Below are 19,105 nucleotides of genomic sequence, written 5' to 3' on the forward strand. Positions count from 1 at the left end.
CAATCCCAATCGTCCAATTCATCACACCACCATCCCCGCCCCCCCGCCGCTTTCCCCACTTGGTGTCCACACGTTTGTTCTCTACATCTGTGTCTCAATTTCTGCCCTTCAAACCGGTTCATCTGTACCATTTTTCTAGGTTCCACATATATGCGTTAATATACGATATTTGTTTTTCTCTTTCTGACTTACTTCACTCTGTATGGTTTTGCTTGGGTTTTGAAACTCAAGACAGGCTCCCGTGGACTCTCAGCTTTCTTTTGACTTAAGGACAGAAGACCTTCCAGTCCATCTATCTCTGTGACTGAGCTGTCAAAGATGCCTGGTCTGAAAATGGATAGGCCTGTAGCTGGGAATTTACTGGCCAGGAAACCTATAGTGGCAGGGCTCAAAACCCTCTCTGAAGATACAATATGGAAAGAAGTGAGTGGGGTTGACTCGGAAGTTCAGGCTAGAGGTCGAAACATTACCCACAAAGAAGGAGACCAGCTTCCTAACTGGTCTTATTGTCTCCACTGGAGTAATCTTTCTCAAGTGTTGGTTATGCTACTCCCTTGCTTAAGACATTTCAATAACCAGGGCTTGGGGCAAGCACACAAATGGAATCCCACATACATATAGCTAAATATACAAAAACTATTCAATTTACCAAAGTGATAAATAGAATATGTCCTGTGAAAAATATGCCTTTATATTGATAAAATATCAACATAACATGTCAAGCTATGGTTTTTTTATATGAAGTCAGGAGAATAGTAAAAACAACTGAATTGTATCACTGTTGTGCATATTTGAGCATTCTGCTTAGAATCTGGTGAGTTTAGAATGGGTAATAAAAGCACACAAAAATATAGATTTTATGTATGTCTATAATATTCATTTTAGCAAAATTACTAATTATGTTATTTTAATCAATATTTTTATATAATTTATGTTCTAGTGATCTAAAGGATTAAAAAATATTCCAAGTATACAAAAGTTTAATATAGTTTCATTCATTAAAGATGTAAGTTATAAGTACAAATGAAAAATGAATATTTTTTCATATTTTCAAAAAGTCTTTTCTTCCAAAATATTCAGTTATCTATAAAATTAAAAGACAAATTCTAATAAAAGACTATCAAAAGAGTGAGTAAAATGTTCTAACATAAAGCTGAAATTTTTATGCAATTTTAAAGAATTTAATATTTTCATATAAATAAAGCCTTTCGAATTTTAGCATTCAATGCAAAATTATCATGCTTTATGTGTTTTCATGTATATATTTTTGAGTATATATTGTGCGTGAGTGTGTACGTATAAAGAAAGATAAAAGGGGGGGAGAGAGAGAGAGAATTTTTTCTAGTAATATAATATTTAATACTGTACAATATTCCTTTGCCTTCATTGTGCAAATTTGGGGAATACAAACCTTAATTCCCAAATTAGGAATTAGGAATTCATTCTAATTTGTCTACAAACTAGAACATTAAAGATAAGCAAGGAAATGGATGCTCTTTTGGTCCGATTTGAAAACTATCCTTTGTTAGGCAAGAATCTATTGCATACATATTATCTGAGACGTTTTAAGTCAATTAGCAGAAATTAATAAAAGAAAATTGCTTCCATTTTCTCTCCTCTCAAGTGGACACAGGGCCAGCTGTGGAGGGGTGCTTCCCTGGGTCCTGAGCATTCATCCCAAGAGCTGCTGTTTTGGATTATGTGTTGAACTGGGCCAGCAATGACTGCTAAATCTGGAGCACAGAGGTGGTCTTGCATGCTTTAATGACTTTATTTTGTGTGTGTGATTGTTAAAGAAAAGCCTCCTGGGGCTTCCCTGGTGGCGCAGTGGTTGAGAGTCCGCCTGCTGATGCAGGGGACACGGGTTCGTGCCCCGGTCCGGGAAGATCCCACATGCCGTGGAGCGGCTGGGCCCGTGAGCCATGGCCGCTGAGCCTGCGCGTCCGGAGCCTGTGCTCCGCAACGGGAGAGGCCACAACAGTGAGAGGCCCGCCTAGCACAAAAAAAAAAAAAAAAAAAAAAGAAAAGAAAAGCCTCCTAAAGCATGGGTTCCGGAGCAAGGGCCCCTCTAGCCTGAGCCTATGAGCAGTTATGTCAATAACTACTCTGGACTTTACACCAAAATTCATGTATTTTAAACACAGTAGAGAAAACAGGACCTTCATGGGCAAACTCCTGTTTTCTTTTTTCCACTAGATGCTTTCCTCATTCTTTCATGTTCTCCTCCCCAGCCAAAGGAAAGGAAATTTATTCCCCATTCTTCTTATTTTTAATGTTGGGTGCTTTGAAAAACTCTAGTCCTTTTGCATTCGAACCCTTTCACTTCACCCCTTCCTGATCGACTGGTCATTAAAGACTCAAATCAAACATCAGATATCACCATTTCTGGGAAGCTTCCTTCTCACACCTATCTGGGTGAGGGTCCCTTCTAGGCACTCCTACAGCACCCTGGGTCTCCCTCCTTCATAAAACTGACCACACCGTATTATAATCTTCTAATAAGAAGACCCCTCCTAATTACTTTCATGTTAAGGGCAAGAACTGCATTTAATTTGATTTTATAATCCCTCCACGTCATCAATTGATACATCATGGATGCTTAATAAACTTCTGATGAAAAATAAGCTATTAAATAAATTAAGACACTTAACAGTTGAATTGTCACCAGTGTACAGATGATATCAACTCTATTTATATTCATTCATTTGTTCATTGCCAGAGAGCAAAACATGGTCAAATCAAAGCCAATCCCTGGGATGTCCATCCAGAACAAGCCCTTCATGGGGTCATCAACAAATGCACCCCCCTCAACGTACATAAACTTCTCTTCAAATAGAAGCTGAGTTAGATGGCATCAAGTCTCACACATATTCAGCTTACTCCTTATAAGCCTCCATTTCTTCCCTTTGTCACCACATGTGGGAAAAGACAGCTGATGCCAGTGTTTCATGCAGAGTTTTCAAAAAGGTCAACTAGCATTCAGATTTATGCTGGTAAAATTCATTCCTTCTCTTTCAAAAATTTAATGAGAAAGGACAGCTTTGTGAAATGGAGGAGCAAGAACAATATTGCTTAAATAAATTGGAATTTGCACTTTGATTACCCTGCAGTTTCTGCCATACTTTACTGGAAATGCTCCCTGCGGTGCAGGCTTTCTCTGGAGTGACATCATCATATGAAGCCATCCTCACTATAATTATTTCCATCCATATTTGTAGAGCACATAGCAAGAACATTCGGTAAGGAATACCTGACGCATATAGAACAATTTAAAACTGTAGAGTCACCAGAAAGCCCCCATTAAAAGGCAAATGATACATCTTTATGCATGCCTCAGACCCCAAAGGAGATATTTCACATTCGCACTAGAAAAAAAGAGTCTCTTTCAAACAATAAGACTCTGATAAGAGCAAATATCCTATGCCATGAAATAACAAACAGCATGGGTAGTTTCAGTTGCTTTTCTTGGAGTAACGCTTTAAGCAACTGTGACATCGAAGGAGCTGGCATATTTTAGTTCACATTGTCAAATTTAAATCCTTCTGAAATTTAAGCAACGTCAGTGCTAATACCAAGTATTGGGATTTTAAATTTCTATTCTTGGAAATCTTGGTTTCCCTATTGGGGAAATTGATTGCTGTCTTTTGAATGTGTGGGTTGTTTTTTTTCAATTTTAATAAAAGTGAAAACACCAATATGAGTATTAATTTTCTCAAAAATCAAATAGCTCTCTGAAACACGTTTTTTTTTTACAATTTAAATGAAATAAATGTGAAAGCTGTAGCTGTCTTCCCTCACAATTTGCAACTCCCCGATTTCTTGGGGGCTCACTGTAGTGGGGACAGGGTTGGGCTGGGGTGGAATGCACTCCCACTGCTGGGAGTTACAGGCTGTGGATAGGTTCCTTGTCTCCTGGAGAAGAAAAGCTTCTACCATTTGCTCACTGGGGCTTTGGTTTCGTTTTAAATGTAGAAAAACATGCATTTAACTCTGCGATTAATGATCCAAAGCCCCAAATTCACTCATTCATCTCTTCATTCATTCAACATAACAACTGAGGAAAAGAAAAAGGCGTTGAATATGACGTTAAATTGAAAAATTTACTCAACAGGATGAAAACGTGATTCTTCCTTTTCCCTCTAACCGCTATTTTCAGACCTGCTCCGTAAAATCCCCCTTCTGTGTCCTTTAATGTCATCTGGATCAGATTCTATCATTTTTAACTATTACCGGTTGCTTAAAAGTTCAAGCTAATCTAACTCAATGTAAAATTTCAGTCTCCAGCCGCTGTAATGCTTTTGCTTCCCCAAGTCCAGTGTGGCCCTCAGCCCTGCTGGCCACCACCTGCCGCTGCCTCTCCTATCTCTCCTCTCTCTCCTGAGGTCTCCTACCTCTGCCTTGTCCCACCAGGAGGATGGGTGGGACAAAAAAGGGAAAAAGGCCCTATATGGTGCCGCTATGTGTCATCTTTAGGCTAATGCCCAAGCCCTGTGTCGCAGGTCATGAAAACTTGCTATGGCAGGGGGGAGAATGCTGGTCCTTCCAGAGGTCCTGCAGAGGCACCACTCCCCATGAGCCGTGTGACTTAGCGTAACCTCCCCCGCCTGCCTCCTTGGCTCTGGCCCGCCATAATACACCCTCAGCATCTTAACGTTGGGGTCTTCTCATAAGGCAGACTGACCACCTGCCTTCATAGTTCTCCACGATACCCCCAAAGTCCCAGGGACAGATTCTCTCAAGCATGAGCTTTATTGACATCTATTTTGGCTGCTTGAAGATTGTCCTCTTACATATTCTTGGCTTCACAATTTTACTCTGAATTATGATGTATTTAATAAAAACTCAGATGTGAAATGAGGTCAGTATTATATATTTATCCAAGCAATAGACGATCACCCATGTTTACGGGTCAGTATCACAGACCCATTTAAACCAGTGGTCAAACACCCACCCTGATTTATGCTGAAGTGCAGAACCCACCATTACAGCCTCATTTGTCTGGATGTGAGCCACTCTTGGGGCTGAGCTTACAGGGTATCTAGTGTGCTTTCATTTGCACATGGCACAAAAGACATTAGTCAAGTTGACTGTCTATGATAATGCTGTCAAGAGCTGTCAAATACATATATTTTCACTATTCTCACATTTCCCGTTTCCTTGACAGAAACTGGTGATGGTAAGTGGCAGCAATTGGTTCCAATTCTCAAACTTAGGAACTAGGTTCTGACCTCATTTGTAGTAGAATGAAATATCTCTGTTAAAATGTTTTACATTTTCCATTGTGTCTTAGGGGCACATGCTAAACCCTGTAAAGAAAGCAAAGTCACATTGCCCTGACAGTGGATGGTTTTCTTCTCACTAGCTTTAAGCTCATGAGAATCTCATCACTTTTTCAAGTTCATAATCAGAAACTAGAAACGCTGACTCTCACGGAAAACTCTATTTCTGGGATTTGGTTAATGAGTTATCCCAGTCACTAAATAAAGTTCCATGTGCCAGAAAAGAAACAGTTACATTAAACAAGTCTGCCAAATATTTTAAGTACAGAGGGAACATTAGGAGATTTAGGTTAAAGATGGGTGCTTTCTACCATCACAACAATGAGCCCTTAACTCCCTGTTTGAATAGGAAGGGTTTTAAATAAATCACCTATAGCCTTCATAAATCGCATGCCTCTTTCACACGTGTTTAAAGAAACTTAACGCCTCTTCAACTATACATTGTAAATAATATTGACCAGGAGGCAAGTAACAGATAGACTTGTGGATAAGTGCTTTAGAATTTGGTTTAAATCTTTGCACTTTCTTCATTTTTCAAAGAACATTAAATTAACACTCATAATCCATCCTTAGATCTCACTGAATAGCCCTCTTCCTTATTAATGCAAAAATATTCAAATGTTGAGCTGTTTAAAAATTTTCCGTGAAGTTATAAATGCTAATCTACAGCTTTCAGAAATTCTTTCTTATAAATTTCCAATGTAAATTTATAACTTGCTACCATGAGGGGAAAAAAACCACAACTTTTTACTATTATCACCTTAGAAAGGGAGGTGGAAGTATTTTATCATAAAGAAAGCTGGGGCTCTGAAAAAAATATGTTTTGAAACTATGTAAATGCTTGCTGCTACGCGTGTGTAGACAAATGTGTTCTTCTTGAGGGACATGGCATAATTTTACATAAAAATACTTCTGTGGTTGATTTCCCCCAAATTTCTCAATAAGTGTCTCTGGTGAGTTTACCTGCAAATGCTAACAGAATCCCTGGATAAGGCATGAGGCACAGCACAGTGAGTGCTGAGTGGCTCACCAGGGTTCACCGGTGAGAACAGGACCTGCCCTGGCATCACAGTCACATCCAGACTATACAAAATCTGATCATTTTGCTTGGTTCCAAGAAATTTCCCCAAATTCCCTTTCCCACTTTTCTCTTATGACAATTCTACTTTCATTCTCTTTATCTTTAGCTTCAGTTTTTGTTTATGATTTATAATAACTGTTCATCATCCCAATAAGGATTCAAAAGGTTAATGACACAAGAAAAAAAACCAAAGGGCCTGAGAGTAAAGCTTAATTAGGAAATTTATTAATTTTCATTTCTGTGCATATTCACATTAAAATGCAATTTGGTTCCATTCCACCCAAATTTAAATTCTAGATAAATTATGCCAGCATATCTAGATCAAGAAAGCTGAATAAAGTTTTATTTTTAATAGAAGAGCTCATAAGATATATAGATGTTACCCAAATGAAAATGTAAACAATTCATAAATGTTTCAATGATTCTAACTTGTCTACCTTAATCTTAAGCTCTGGAATTTATGTGATGAAGTTACTAATTGAGATGATCACAAATTACCTTATCATTTTATTCAATGTGAGACATCCATTAATTTTCTACGCCGCCCAATGTTTCCTGGTTATACTGCTAAAATGATTTTTTTTCCCTGAAATAGCATCACTGTCTATTTTCAGAAAGTCAGTGTTCAAAGCAGAGTCCAGCTGCTAATGACTATTCATACCTTCTTTAGTGACAATAAAGTAACTCCTGAAATGAGATCTTAGGTACAGTGAAACTATTTTATGTATCTAGGTGCCCCTTACACAGTAACTAAGCAAAAACGGAAAAGAAGCCACAGAATTTTGCCTCCCTGAGAAGTGTTCCTTGGGTGTGCAAGATTCGGCCATCTTCTATCATTCAATTTCTTTAGAAAAAATAATAATTCTTCAAAATACCATAAGCAACATCCTTTCATTCAATCATTTATTAATTCATTAGGCATTTATTCTGTGCCTACTGAACCCTAGCGTACATATTAAATGTTAGAAGGTTATTTCAACGTATTGCTATGTCAATGTAGCTGAAATCTCAGAGATGGTAACCGACAGAGAGGAAGACCAGGAGGTTCAGCTAATATTTGATGCATTTTATCAGGCTTCAGGAACACAACAGGGAACCAGGGTCTTTGGTGACTGACTGCATGTATAGTGAGCAGGGCAGCAAGGTTAAAAAGGCAGCCAGACAGCTCCAATGAATTCAGCAAACTACATCTCACTAACACATTTGGGTTTAAAAAAAAAATGTATGAATTCTGAGCTACCTTGAATCACTAGCAGGCTCTTTCTAATTACTAACAATGACGAGTCTGCCCTCTCAGCTGCAGCTGGATGCCCCAGGCATCTTTAGAGCAAAACCAACAAATGATTGGAATACTATGATTTAAGCTCAAAACCAAAGCACAGTTGGAGATTTTTTTTACAAGGTTGCTTGAAAGTCTTGTGTCTACAGTTTGCAAGATCATAGAAGACGCAGAAGGACAACACAAGGTCATATCTACATCTCATATACAAAGAACAAACTGGTTTTCGAATCCGTTTGCCATAGCTCACAATCTAGGGGATGGTACAGGATGAATAGCAGGGTCCTGTGCGCAAAGACCACACCAGTGACCTCAAGGGCCCTGCTATGAATAATGGCCATTATTAGAGGGAGGTGGTGGCAGCAGGAGGAAAACGCCACTGTCTGCCCTCCTGAGCCAGAGAGGGAAAATGCAGAAAGAGCAGCCCTGCAGATATACGCTATGCTAATTATTTTTGCGATATAATTCTTGGGGGCATCTCTCCATTTGAACAGCTAAGACAGCCCTTCAAGTGTAGCATGAGGCACCTTGCCATTAACCATCTGTGGCTTGAGGTTTGTTTGTCTGTTTTTCAAATTTGATAAATATGTGGTATCCATCCTGGTCCCACAAGATCAGGAGAAAAAAAAAATTAAATATGCAGCTTCTATGAAGGAAGTTTCTCTTCGATTCTCCGTGATAACACACATGGCAATGCTGTCAACGTGAAGGTTTGGGGGCCATTTGTTGTCCACCATTTTTAACGTGTTCGTTATTATTTATATTCGGCTTTGAGGTGATCTCCTTAACCAGTTCCTAGGGTGAATACAATCAAAGGGCCAGAGGATCGTTCTCTTGCCCGGTGTAATATTTGTTTCTGGGAACCGACATAGGTGATGTTTTCCGGGGGAGGCGAGGAGGGCTGAGGGGGAGAAAGTGGGCTGTGTTTTGTTTTTGGGTTTTTTTTTTTGTTCCACACTTAGCACTTGGGATGTAAAATATCATTTTCCTCATTCTCTCTCCCTCTTTTTAACCCACAGAGTGAGAAATATTACAGAGTACCTGCACGAAATGACATCTGCTTGGCATTCAAACACATATATCAATGTGATTAAAATATAGAGTGTCCATTTCTCATGACAGTCATAAGAAATATGAGAAGGCGAGTACTCAGCTGTCTTATTAATTGATGTGGCCTAGCAGCCCTTTTCTGCCTCACCAAGGAACCTTACTGTGGATTGTTTCCAAGGCTCTGACATTCAGACCCAAAGCAATGCCTGCTAACAGGTGAGTAGTTGTTACAAATGCCAATCAAGTGGAAAGAGCAAAACTATTGGTTTTCTCCCTAGTGTGAAAGGAGGCTTTTAACTTTTCCTAAATCTATCTCTGCACACTGCACCATCACCCAACCCAGGCTTATATTGTTCGTCTAAAAGATTGGCATTTCAAGTTATGTTTTACAAAAACCCAGGATACTACAAGCCTCTCCTTGGGAGACTGAATAGAAAATAGGACCCTGGAAACATATTTGATTTATATCTATTATATCAATTCCTAACTCTGTTCTGCCATGAAGCAACAATTCAGATTCTGGGCCAGAAAAAAAAAAATGGCTTTCAAAACCTAAGATGACTTAGCACTAACAATTCAACCTATCCTTATGCAATCTAAGTAAACATTTGACCTTGAGAGTTACAATAAAAATGTATCTCTATAATATTCCCCACCTGCACACATACTTCCCTCCCTATGCATACTCCCGTGTGAATTACTCAAGGATATTAGCTAGTAAAAACTGGGATACGGATCTGTTCTGACAAACATACCCACCCTGCAAACCTTAATCTACGGGCAGGCAGTCACCATGTGCTTCATGAATACGCCATCAGGTTACACTGGCATCCAACCTCTACTGTAACTGGCACTGCACGTGAAACTTATCTCACATGTGCACAGAACTCTCAGGATACTGAGGTGTGTTGCTAACGTCTACCTACTTTTGACTCCATTCATTTAAATTAATTGATAAAAATGGATGCTTCTTCGTGAAGTGCTCTCCTAGGTATCGCAGAAGATACGGAACATTTCATGGCCCCTGTGGTTGAGTATTTTGTATTTGGGGAGAAATAAAAAACACATAAAACGTTAAACGGCATAAAGATAAAATCTTGGTCTATACCACAGTGCAAAAGATGCCACATGGATATGTACGATAAATACACAAAACGTGCCCTTGGGCAACAATTCTCATTTCAAATATTATCGGATTTGTGTCTTCTCTGCCGTGAGGTGTGCCACTAGTAATTTACTATAAATAATGAGTATTTGAGTTTGTGGCTTATTTATATTTTCATAATTATATCAATTCAAGGTCATCTACATAAGGATGCCACTCTATACACTTACATTCTGATGTGACAAATGGAAGGGCAGGGAAAGTGAAAGCCCCAGGTGCACATCTAAACCTGGCCACCACCCTCACTGCCCTACTTATATTACATAATTTCCCTTGTGCAGCCCTTCTTACCTTGCTTTGTTTTTCCAGTGGTATTTATCTTTCTAACATAAAATATAGTTTCCTTATTTGTTAAGTATAGTCTTAATTGCCTTTCTCTACCTGATAAAATGGAAGCACCAAGAAGCCAGGTGCTCTGTTTATATTGTTTGGTGATATATCTCCAGCCTTAACACATAGTAAGCACTCAATAAATGGGTGCTATTTTGTTTTTTTTGTTGTTACTGAACACGTATAGGAATGTTTACTGCATGAATGTCTCTGGGATCTTTTTCTATGCATTAGAAAGACTGAGCATCCTTAGTAAGTACAAGCACCGGTGCTGTGAACTCACAGTAGGACAGAAATATTTAATTTTGTTAAACCAGTTTAATTTGAAATGAGCCATAGACTTCCTAAGAGCCTTACAATATACCAAGTTTAACTTTAACATAATTGAAAATATATGTTCCTCACGCAGTCATCCTCTGTTCGCACTCCAGTATTATTGCATTTTGAAGTTACCATTGTATTTATTCCTCGTCTATTTGTCCGTTTTTCCCATAGAACATAAGCTTCCTGAGGGTAGAGAGCTTGTCTGTCTTACTGGCAGCTCTGTCCGCAGTGCTCTCCACAGGGCCTGGGGCGATGCAGCCACACCCACTTATTTGTAGCAAGAATGCTTTCCCCTTCAGCACCCACCTCTAACAAACCCCAAACTGTGAAAGCCAAGCTGTTACTCCGTTTCTGATCAGTCTGCAGATTGTAATTTTTAAAAGAAAAAAACCCAGTGATTCTCATACCATGGAACAGTGACTCTTGTCTTTTTCTATTTTTGATTTTAAAGGATATTTGAGGTGTAGCCATCAAAGTATTCACTGACTAAAATGAGTGCTTTTATCTCAACCTCCAAGGGGAAAAACAAGGATGAAAAGAAAAGAAGAGAAGTTGATGGTAGGCACAGGCTGAAATACAAATGCCACCGAGGAGAACACGTGAAGAAACTGCACCAAGGGCAGAAGAAATGACTGACAAAGTCTGAGCCCCAGGAGAATCATGCGTGGAAGGGAAAAAGCAGGTCTTGTTGACAAGTGACGAGCAGTGAGAAAGTAGCTGAGCTGAACATATTTTTTAATGAAGTGTTAAGTAGATCACCCAGAGAGGTGGGTAATGACTGTGATGAAGAGAGTTGGCCAGGGTGTGAAAAAAAAAAAAAAAGCAAAATTAAGTGACACTTGGTAAATCACAGGAGGACACGGAACCTGAGAGAGCTTCTGGATAGAATGGTCCATCCCTCATGACACCCCGATGCCTTTTAGCAATCCAACTGGGCAGCTCATTAAAATTATGCGTGAACAGATAGCTCTGGCGAAAAGGCGAGGGAGCCAAGACACAATTAGAGCAATACAATGGCTATATCCGCAGATGCAAAAAACCAGGACTGTGAGATACTGGAGGAGATGCATTGGAGAAATACCCACTGGAAAACAGTAAGTGGATCCCAGGGAAATAACAGAAGCAATAAAACTGGCCACAGGCTGGATGAGTTATGCTACAAGAGAGAAATATTTAAAATGGGACATGTTTGCACAAAATAATTCAGCTAACAGTGAGGGAATTTAAAGAAACAAGTTGAAGGGCCATATGAGTAAATGGGAGGACAAGATTTCAGTTTCTCTCTGTCTATGGACAGGGTAAACACAGGATTATCACAACCAGGAAGCTGCTTGGGCATCAGACAGAGGCCGCCAGTGTTTTCCTAAATAAAAGTGATGCATTAGGCTCTACTTATTTCAAATGGTGTGGTGAGTTCTCTGGACTACATGGAAGGGAAGTGACTATACATGTATAGAATGCCGATTTCGTGCTGGGTCCTGTTTGACATTTTAACATAGATGAGCTATTTGGCTTCACACAACCAACCTGTCACACGAAAGTCAGGATCACAACTTGTAGTTGAGGGAAACTGAGATTACACAGCTCTTAAATAGTGGAGCCAGAAATTACATCTAAGTTGGGGTAGCTCCAAAGCCGGATGGCACCCAGCTGCCTCCTGCATTAAAGGAAGTTTATAATGAAGCATCAAATTACTAAAGAGAAAATATAACTTAAGGATCTGGATATTGTGTTTAATATGCTTCTTCACACTCAGATTCAGATGTCCACCTTAGATCATTTGAGTTATCCTCCTTGGGCTTCAGTATTGCCAAGGTTTGTTATTTTATGAGACCAACACCTACCTATAAATAAAAACAAAACAATCTTATTTAAAAATGGTACACACCCATTAAAAAAATAATCCTTAGACTACTCTCCCTGTGTTTTGTTACAAACATGACATGACATTATTATAGGACAAAATTCCCCGGATTTTCCTCTGAGGGCTGGGATGAGGGTGAGGAGGGCCATTAGGATTTAGTCATTCATTCATTCATTTCTTTATGAAACCATTTATTGAGTGCCTAATATAAACTAGGCACCTTGCTAGGTTCTCAGAATAAACAAAATGATCATAGTTCCTGTCTATATAGAAGGTGCACCCTATTGGTTGATACAAACGAGTAAAGGAATTTTACTTGCTTACTGAGCATGAGAGTGGAGTAAATGGAAATGAAGTAGGGAAGCCAGGATCCGACTGGGACACACTGGAGTGACACTTACTTCTGAAGCAGTAATTTAGGGGAAGCTCATCGGGGAAGAAGGGAGTAGAGCTGCCAGTTTCTGGGCAGAAAGAAGAGCTTGTACCAAAGTGATAAAAACGAGAGAGAAAACAGCACTCACCGAATGACCCATAGCCCTCAGGCACTGACCACACACCAGGACAGGAACTAGGTGGAGTTTGTTACTCACTGGTCCCCACGCCAAAGACTTGGCCGTGCTATGACTAGGACTGCCCCTGAGCAACATATGCCCCAAGCTGCCTCTGGCCATCTGGAGCCTTTTGCCATGATTTTTTCTGTGTATCCTCTGGCATTCTTAAGACCATTTCAGTGAAGCTGAAGTTTACGTGTAAAATCAGACCACAAAGAGAAAATCGTCTGATGTCAGAGTTACTCTAGAAAACCACTTGGGAGGTCTCTATTTTAGAGATCTCAAAGTCTAATATGATCAATATTTCCACCGAGAGTGGGAAAGATAAGTGTTTATATATAAGTCAGATAGTTGGCTTGTGAGAGTGGTGAATAGATCCTGTTCCTTTAAATACATTAAATTCTTAGAGATGTCTACACTGGGTGAGGTGTCTACACCATAAGAGGCTGAAGGAAGGGAAGATCCAAGTTCTCCTTGGCATACTCACATTTTATTGTTGTAAATTTTGGGCTGAATGGTTAATATATGGCTCCTGTCTGAAGAAGGCAGCAACCAGAATCTTCTCTTGCCTACCTGGGGGCTGAGGTATTATGCAAACGATGCCCTGTTTTATGTGGTTTAACAAGTGACTCAAATATTGAGAAAACCTAGATAAAATAAATAGCGTTGCTTTGGCATCAGAGAGCAAAGATTTCTCTGGGTCTCTGAGAATTGTCAATGCTCTTCGAGTCACCTAATTAATTTAGGAAGCGCCTTACATGGACACAAAATCAACCCAACCTGCATGTGTCATTAGTCTATGGGCCAGTATACACTGCCTCCTTGTTTTCAGAGTCAGAATGTGTTCAGCCTCACCTATGACTTTTACTCCATCACCATGGTTATAAGGAGTATTTGATAACAGGCTTTGAAGCACTTCAAAAATCTCTATTATGCACTTATTAACATGTTTTGGGAATGGAGATAAAATATTAATGAAACATATTTTCTTTCTCCTCTAGTCTAGTGAAAGGGCAAAAAATAAACAAGAGAGTAGAATATGATCAGCGTGAGCATAAAGTGCTACAGGAACACACAGGGGTGGCTCTTACCTGTAGCTGGCCAGGTTCAAAGAGAGAGGCAGCTCTGTCTAAACACAAGGAGCAGCACGTGTGCTTAGCATGTGTAGCAGAAGCTTTTCTTTGACAAGAGTGCTGACAATGAAGTGAAGATGCTCTATGTGCCCTGAATATCTACCACATTGTCAGGAAACATAAAATGGACAAACAAACCACAAGGAAGAATCTGCACCTGCACCGTGGATGAGAATTTGCAGAGGGGTGAGAGCTGAAAAAAAGAAACAAAATTTACAACCCTCAGTGGCATCTTAATCCCTTGCCAGAGTGACATTATCTGTGATGTTTGTGTGAAATATCAAATACTTGGAAAGCCTTACAGAAATCAGAACGCTAAATGTGTCTGCAGATCACTGACAACGTGAGGAACACACATTTACATGGAACGCTTAAATATGATCTTCAGAACATTCATGAACATATCTGAATACCCCCCACACAGCATTAGCAAAAGGCCAGGCGGTGCTCTTTGTTCGGTGAAGTAACTAATTCATCAGTCGTTTTGTCACTGAGACACATATTGTTCAGAAGAAAACAAAAAACAGCATTGGAATTACGGAGAATTCTAAAATTAAAGAAAATTTTAGAAAACAGCATCTTTTTCAGTCTGTACAAAACAATTCTTGGCCACCAAAGCATACATATAGGGTCTACTGCCCAGGAGAAGAGGGCTGAGAATACAGATTTTCCATGTTTCCCTTTCTTTATTGGGTCTTATTTGTGTTTACTAACTCTGTGAATCATTCTTTAGATGTACTATTATTTAGATCACCATTTTTAACTACAATATTATAGTCACCAAGAAGGCAGGTGTGTGCCATTCCCTAATAAACATTAACTTTTCCTATCTTCAACAACTGAAACAAAAAAAAGGAAGAAAGAAATAATACAAAGAGAAAGACTCAAATAGTAGTAATTTCATTTTCTATCTTTCGGGTTATTGAATCATTTCAGAAGATGTGCCTCCATAAAAACCTTATCAAAATCACATGCCTGTCTGTGGCAAATATACCGATCCATATTCAAACTTCCTACAGTCACAAACTCCTTGAAAAATATTGAATATGCAGTTGTCCTCATCATTTCCCGAAGTCATTTAATGACAATTGTCAGATGCCCCAAATGATTTTTCTTACATGCCACAAGCAATGTTTGCTAATGTAGTCTTTGCCACACAAATTTCTAAACGTTCACTTCAAAACAGTAGACGGCAAGTACTCCCATTTTATTCAATAGGAAGTTTTATACAATAGCAAACGATAAAATATAATAAAGCAAAGCACCTATGATTAGAATGAGAAAGACCTGCCTTTGAATTTTGGTTCATTTACTAGTTGTCTGACCTTGGGAAAATTACTTAACAACTCTGAACTGCAGCTCCCTCAGCTTTGAAAGAGAGATAATAGTAGGTACCTAATTGAGTAGTTGTATTAATAAAGACATTATGTGTAGAATATAGTATACAGCCTGACTCACTTTAGAGACTCAATATAAACCACTCCCATGATTACTTGTTATTGAAACTAAAATAACATTTTTTTTTTTGTTAACTTCTGATTTCATGGTTAGTGCTTTCTAAATGTGCAATTCAGGGGAAAAAGCTTAGGCTTGGACCAGCAAAGTTTGCATTTGGATCTTGACTCTTCTGTGAAGTGTAAGAAAAATCACTTAACCTCTCTGAACCAGAGCTGCTTCCAATGGGAAATCTGAGTACTAATATCTACCTTGCCAGATTACAATGATTGAATGAGGCCATTCTTCTCAGCACATGGTAAACGTTCATTGAATAGTAACTCTTAGTATTAATATTATTGTAACAGCAGTAGTTGAAAAGCAAGGATTCATCTGATGTGTCTGTGTTGGAATAAAATAATACCATTTTATACAGATATAGAAAAATAGGATTGTCTTCAGTTGCTAACCCTGCTGGTTAGCGATGGCCTGGCATGTTCTGTGAGAAGGACTCCAGTATTTAGTAAGTCTCTGCATGCATGCAGTGTTGACAAGTACAGAAACTGGAACCCAGCATGTGATTATCATTAAGTAGATCTAAATATCCCCAGATATTTGCACAAAGCATTGAAAAGACACAAAATATTCTGCAGCTACTACCTTATTTTAAGAACTGGAAATAAAAAGCAACTGCCTTTTTTTCCTGTAAAAGGTGTTGGAGAAGAGTAGTGAGAAGATCTGGGAAAGCAGCAACAACAAAAGGACCAAATCTGTTGTTTGGCAAAGCATGTAGAGTATTAGAAACTCAGTTACAGTCCCAAGTGTCACCATTCAAACATTTTAAGTTGACTTATTTCTGTTCATTCTAATCAGTGGCAGTGATTATCACAGACAGAGTGAAGGATACAGACGTTAAGATAACAAAGGTTTATCGAGGGTGATTCTAAAAGATACCTGTACATTACAAATAACTGCTTTTAACACAGGATGTATAGAAAACAAGAGGATCGTTACATTTAAGGGCCAATTCTTCAGAAACCAAAGGAATAGACACGAGATTTGTTTAAAGTAACGTGTTTTATTTCCTTAGAACTGAAAGAATCAGATCTAAACTTCCAAAGCTACAGTCAACAATTTTTCATCAGAGCCCAAGGGAGAAGGGCAGGGGTGAAAGAGACCAAAGATGAAGGAAGGCATAGAGAGACCACTAGGAGGAGGTGGGGAGGGTCCCCTTGTCTTCTCAGTCAGTTACATATAAGATCTGGTGACAGTACTGAGGGGACCAGGTTGGGGGATATGGATGGGAAGTGACACTGCAAAGAAACACCAACCTAACCTTAACTACAAAACAAGTCATCAAACCCCAAGTAGAAAGGGAACCTCCTAGTTCATCTCAGAAATGGGGGTAGCAACGGCAGAGCTAGGAGCAGGATGGAGGCATGCCCATTTCTTTTATGCCTGGGTGACGTATATGACTGTAGGGTGGCCTTGAACTGCGGGAAGAGGGAGAGGGGTGGCCAGGGCTCTTCTCAGAACATCCCGTGTGGCTCTAAAGATCTAAATGGGGACAGATGGTCCTCAACCTTCCAATCCAAGAAGCTAGTCAAAGCTAAATTTATGATTGCACAAACAACTTGGAAGCGCCCAAATTATGTGATGGAAAACTACAACTCCCATAATTCCCTGGTTCGGCAAAAGGGAAGCCCCGCCCCCAAAAGCTGTCCCACTTTCTCAGCAACTAGGCCTCCGATACAATAGGCCTGGGAGGAGTGGACAAGAGCTCAGGGAGACGCCACCCCCGCCCCACCACAGTTTGAGGGTTGCCCCTGGCAGGCCCCTGGAAGTATCCCCTGCTCCTCCTCCACCCCTTCCGAAACTCCCACCCCTGATTCCAAAGCGGAGCTCCATAATGCCCGAGGGGAGGGACGGAGGGATGTCGCCGGGGGAAACGGCAGGTCCAGGCCCCAACAGAAGCGCTGGCAAACAGTTGCAGGCAGGGAGGGGGCACAGTGGTCTCATCTCATTCCAGGGAGCAGAGGCCCCGACTCAGATCCCAGTGGTGTGAAGGCACAGAGGTGAGGGCCTGGTGGCCTGCCCCATCCAGCTCAGTCCCCAAGGGCCGGGGGTGGAAAGGGAGAGTGGGTGGAGAGCGGGGGGCGTGGGGGCGGGGGCGGGGTGCCAGTTTGCAGGCCGTGGCCAGTTCCCCCAGTAACAGCCAGGCCGCAGCAGGAACGGGGAGGGGGCTCTTCTGGAGACTTTGGTGACTACTGGCTCTCGGGGCCTCTGACGCCCGGGGCCTCGGCCTCTCTCTCGGCAGGCTCTTCCTCCCGCTCCTGCTCCCCCGGGGGCGGCCCCCAGGCTGCGGGCGGCCCCCAGGCTGGGCCCGGCCGGGACGCGGTGCGGTCGTTCTCCAGCTCCACGAGGAGCGGCTTCGCATCCTCCGCCGTGGTGGCCGCCTCCTCCATCTCCTCCCCTTCTTCCGAATCAGCCTCCTTGGGACGCTTGGGGATGTCCTTGGGCGGGTCCCTGGCGCTCCTCTTCAGCGGCCTCTTTTCGTCCTCCTCCTCTGCCGGCGGGTCGACGCCGCCGCAGCAGCCGTCGGTGTGGCTCTCCGGGTCCCCACAGCCCTCGGTGGCCTCCGTCTCGGGCTCGAGCCCCTCGGACGCCGCCGCAGCCGTCGGTGTGGCTCTCCGGGTCCCCACAGCCCTCGGTGGCCTCCGTCTCGGGCTCGAGCCCCTCGGCGCAGCTCTTCCCCTGGGCGAACAGGTAATCGGAAGCCTGGGCGGTGGGGTTGTTCTCGATCTCCCACAGCCCCTCGCTGAAGCCCCTCCTCTTGTTGGGTTTGCCGAACTTCTCCTTGGACTCCTCGTACGGGAAGAGGTGCTTGGGTCCCAGGAAGGCCGTCTCATGGGTCCCGAAGAAAAACACTCGGTAGCGGTTGGCCTCGGCCGTTTGCTCGATCCTGGCCGGCCAGTGGGCGTAGCCCTTTAACTTGGCGAACACCAAGTCCCCGCTCTTGTACTTGTGGCGGCAGAACCGCGACATGGCTGCGGACCCGGCCTCGGCAGCGGCTGGAAAGGACGACCCACGACGGCGCGCGGGGGCAGCGGCCGCTGGGCTCGGGCTGCGCAAGCGCCGCCCCGAGGGAGCTCCCGCGCGCACCGCCGGGCGCCACACCCGGGCGCCCTGAGAAGGTTCTAGTGCGAAGCGTGCATTACCTCGGAGACCCAAAGCCCATTGGGCCCCACCGTCGACGCCGGGGTTTCTAGAACGACAGAGCCAAGAGTTTGGGTATCCCGGGTGGCGGTTGTGCTGACGGGGATCCTCTGCGGATCAATCGCTAGGGCACCCGGCTGTGAAGGTGGCATGTTTACTGTGTCAGCCAGAGTGGCCTAGCAAGGGAGAGATGGGGCAGCGTGGCAAGAAAACGCAGTGACACGATTAGCACACATTTCGATGAAACTAGTAACAGGGTAGCGCAGATTTGCAGTATCCGTGGGGACCCCGATCTGCTCATTACAGAAAACTCCACTCTTGCCTCAGGGGACGCCTGGGTCAGTGGTTTCACCCCTTTTCTGATTTCCTTGAGAGCTAACATTGGTGCCTGCAAGGGGA

The 19,105-nt window shown here is 42.0% G+C and overlaps 1 protein-coding gene across 1 annotated transcript; it reads right to left on the reverse strand.

Annotated features, from left to right (window-relative positions):
* Positions 1 to 17,754: 17,754 nt before the first annotated feature.
* On the reverse strand, positions 17,755 to 18,535 carry HDGFL1 (HDGF like 1). Its single transcript, XM_024122099.1, has 2 exons — positions 18,155 to 18,535; positions 17,755 to 18,099 (listed from the first exon to the last, which is right to left on the reverse strand). The coding sequence occupies exons 1-2, from the start codon at positions 18,533 to 18,535 to the stop codon at positions 17,755 to 17,757; spliced, it is 726 nt and encodes a 241-aa protein (XP_023977867.1).
* Between the last annotated feature and the right edge of the window lie 570 nt (positions 18,536 to 19,105).

The sequence above is a fragment of the Physeter macrocephalus genome, chromosome 18, assembly GCF_002837175.3.
Source record: "Physeter macrocephalus isolate SW-GA chromosome 18, ASM283717v5, whole genome shotgun sequence".
Classification (NCBI taxonomy): Eukaryota; Metazoa; Chordata; class Mammalia; order Artiodactyla; family Physeteridae; genus Physeter; species Physeter macrocephalus.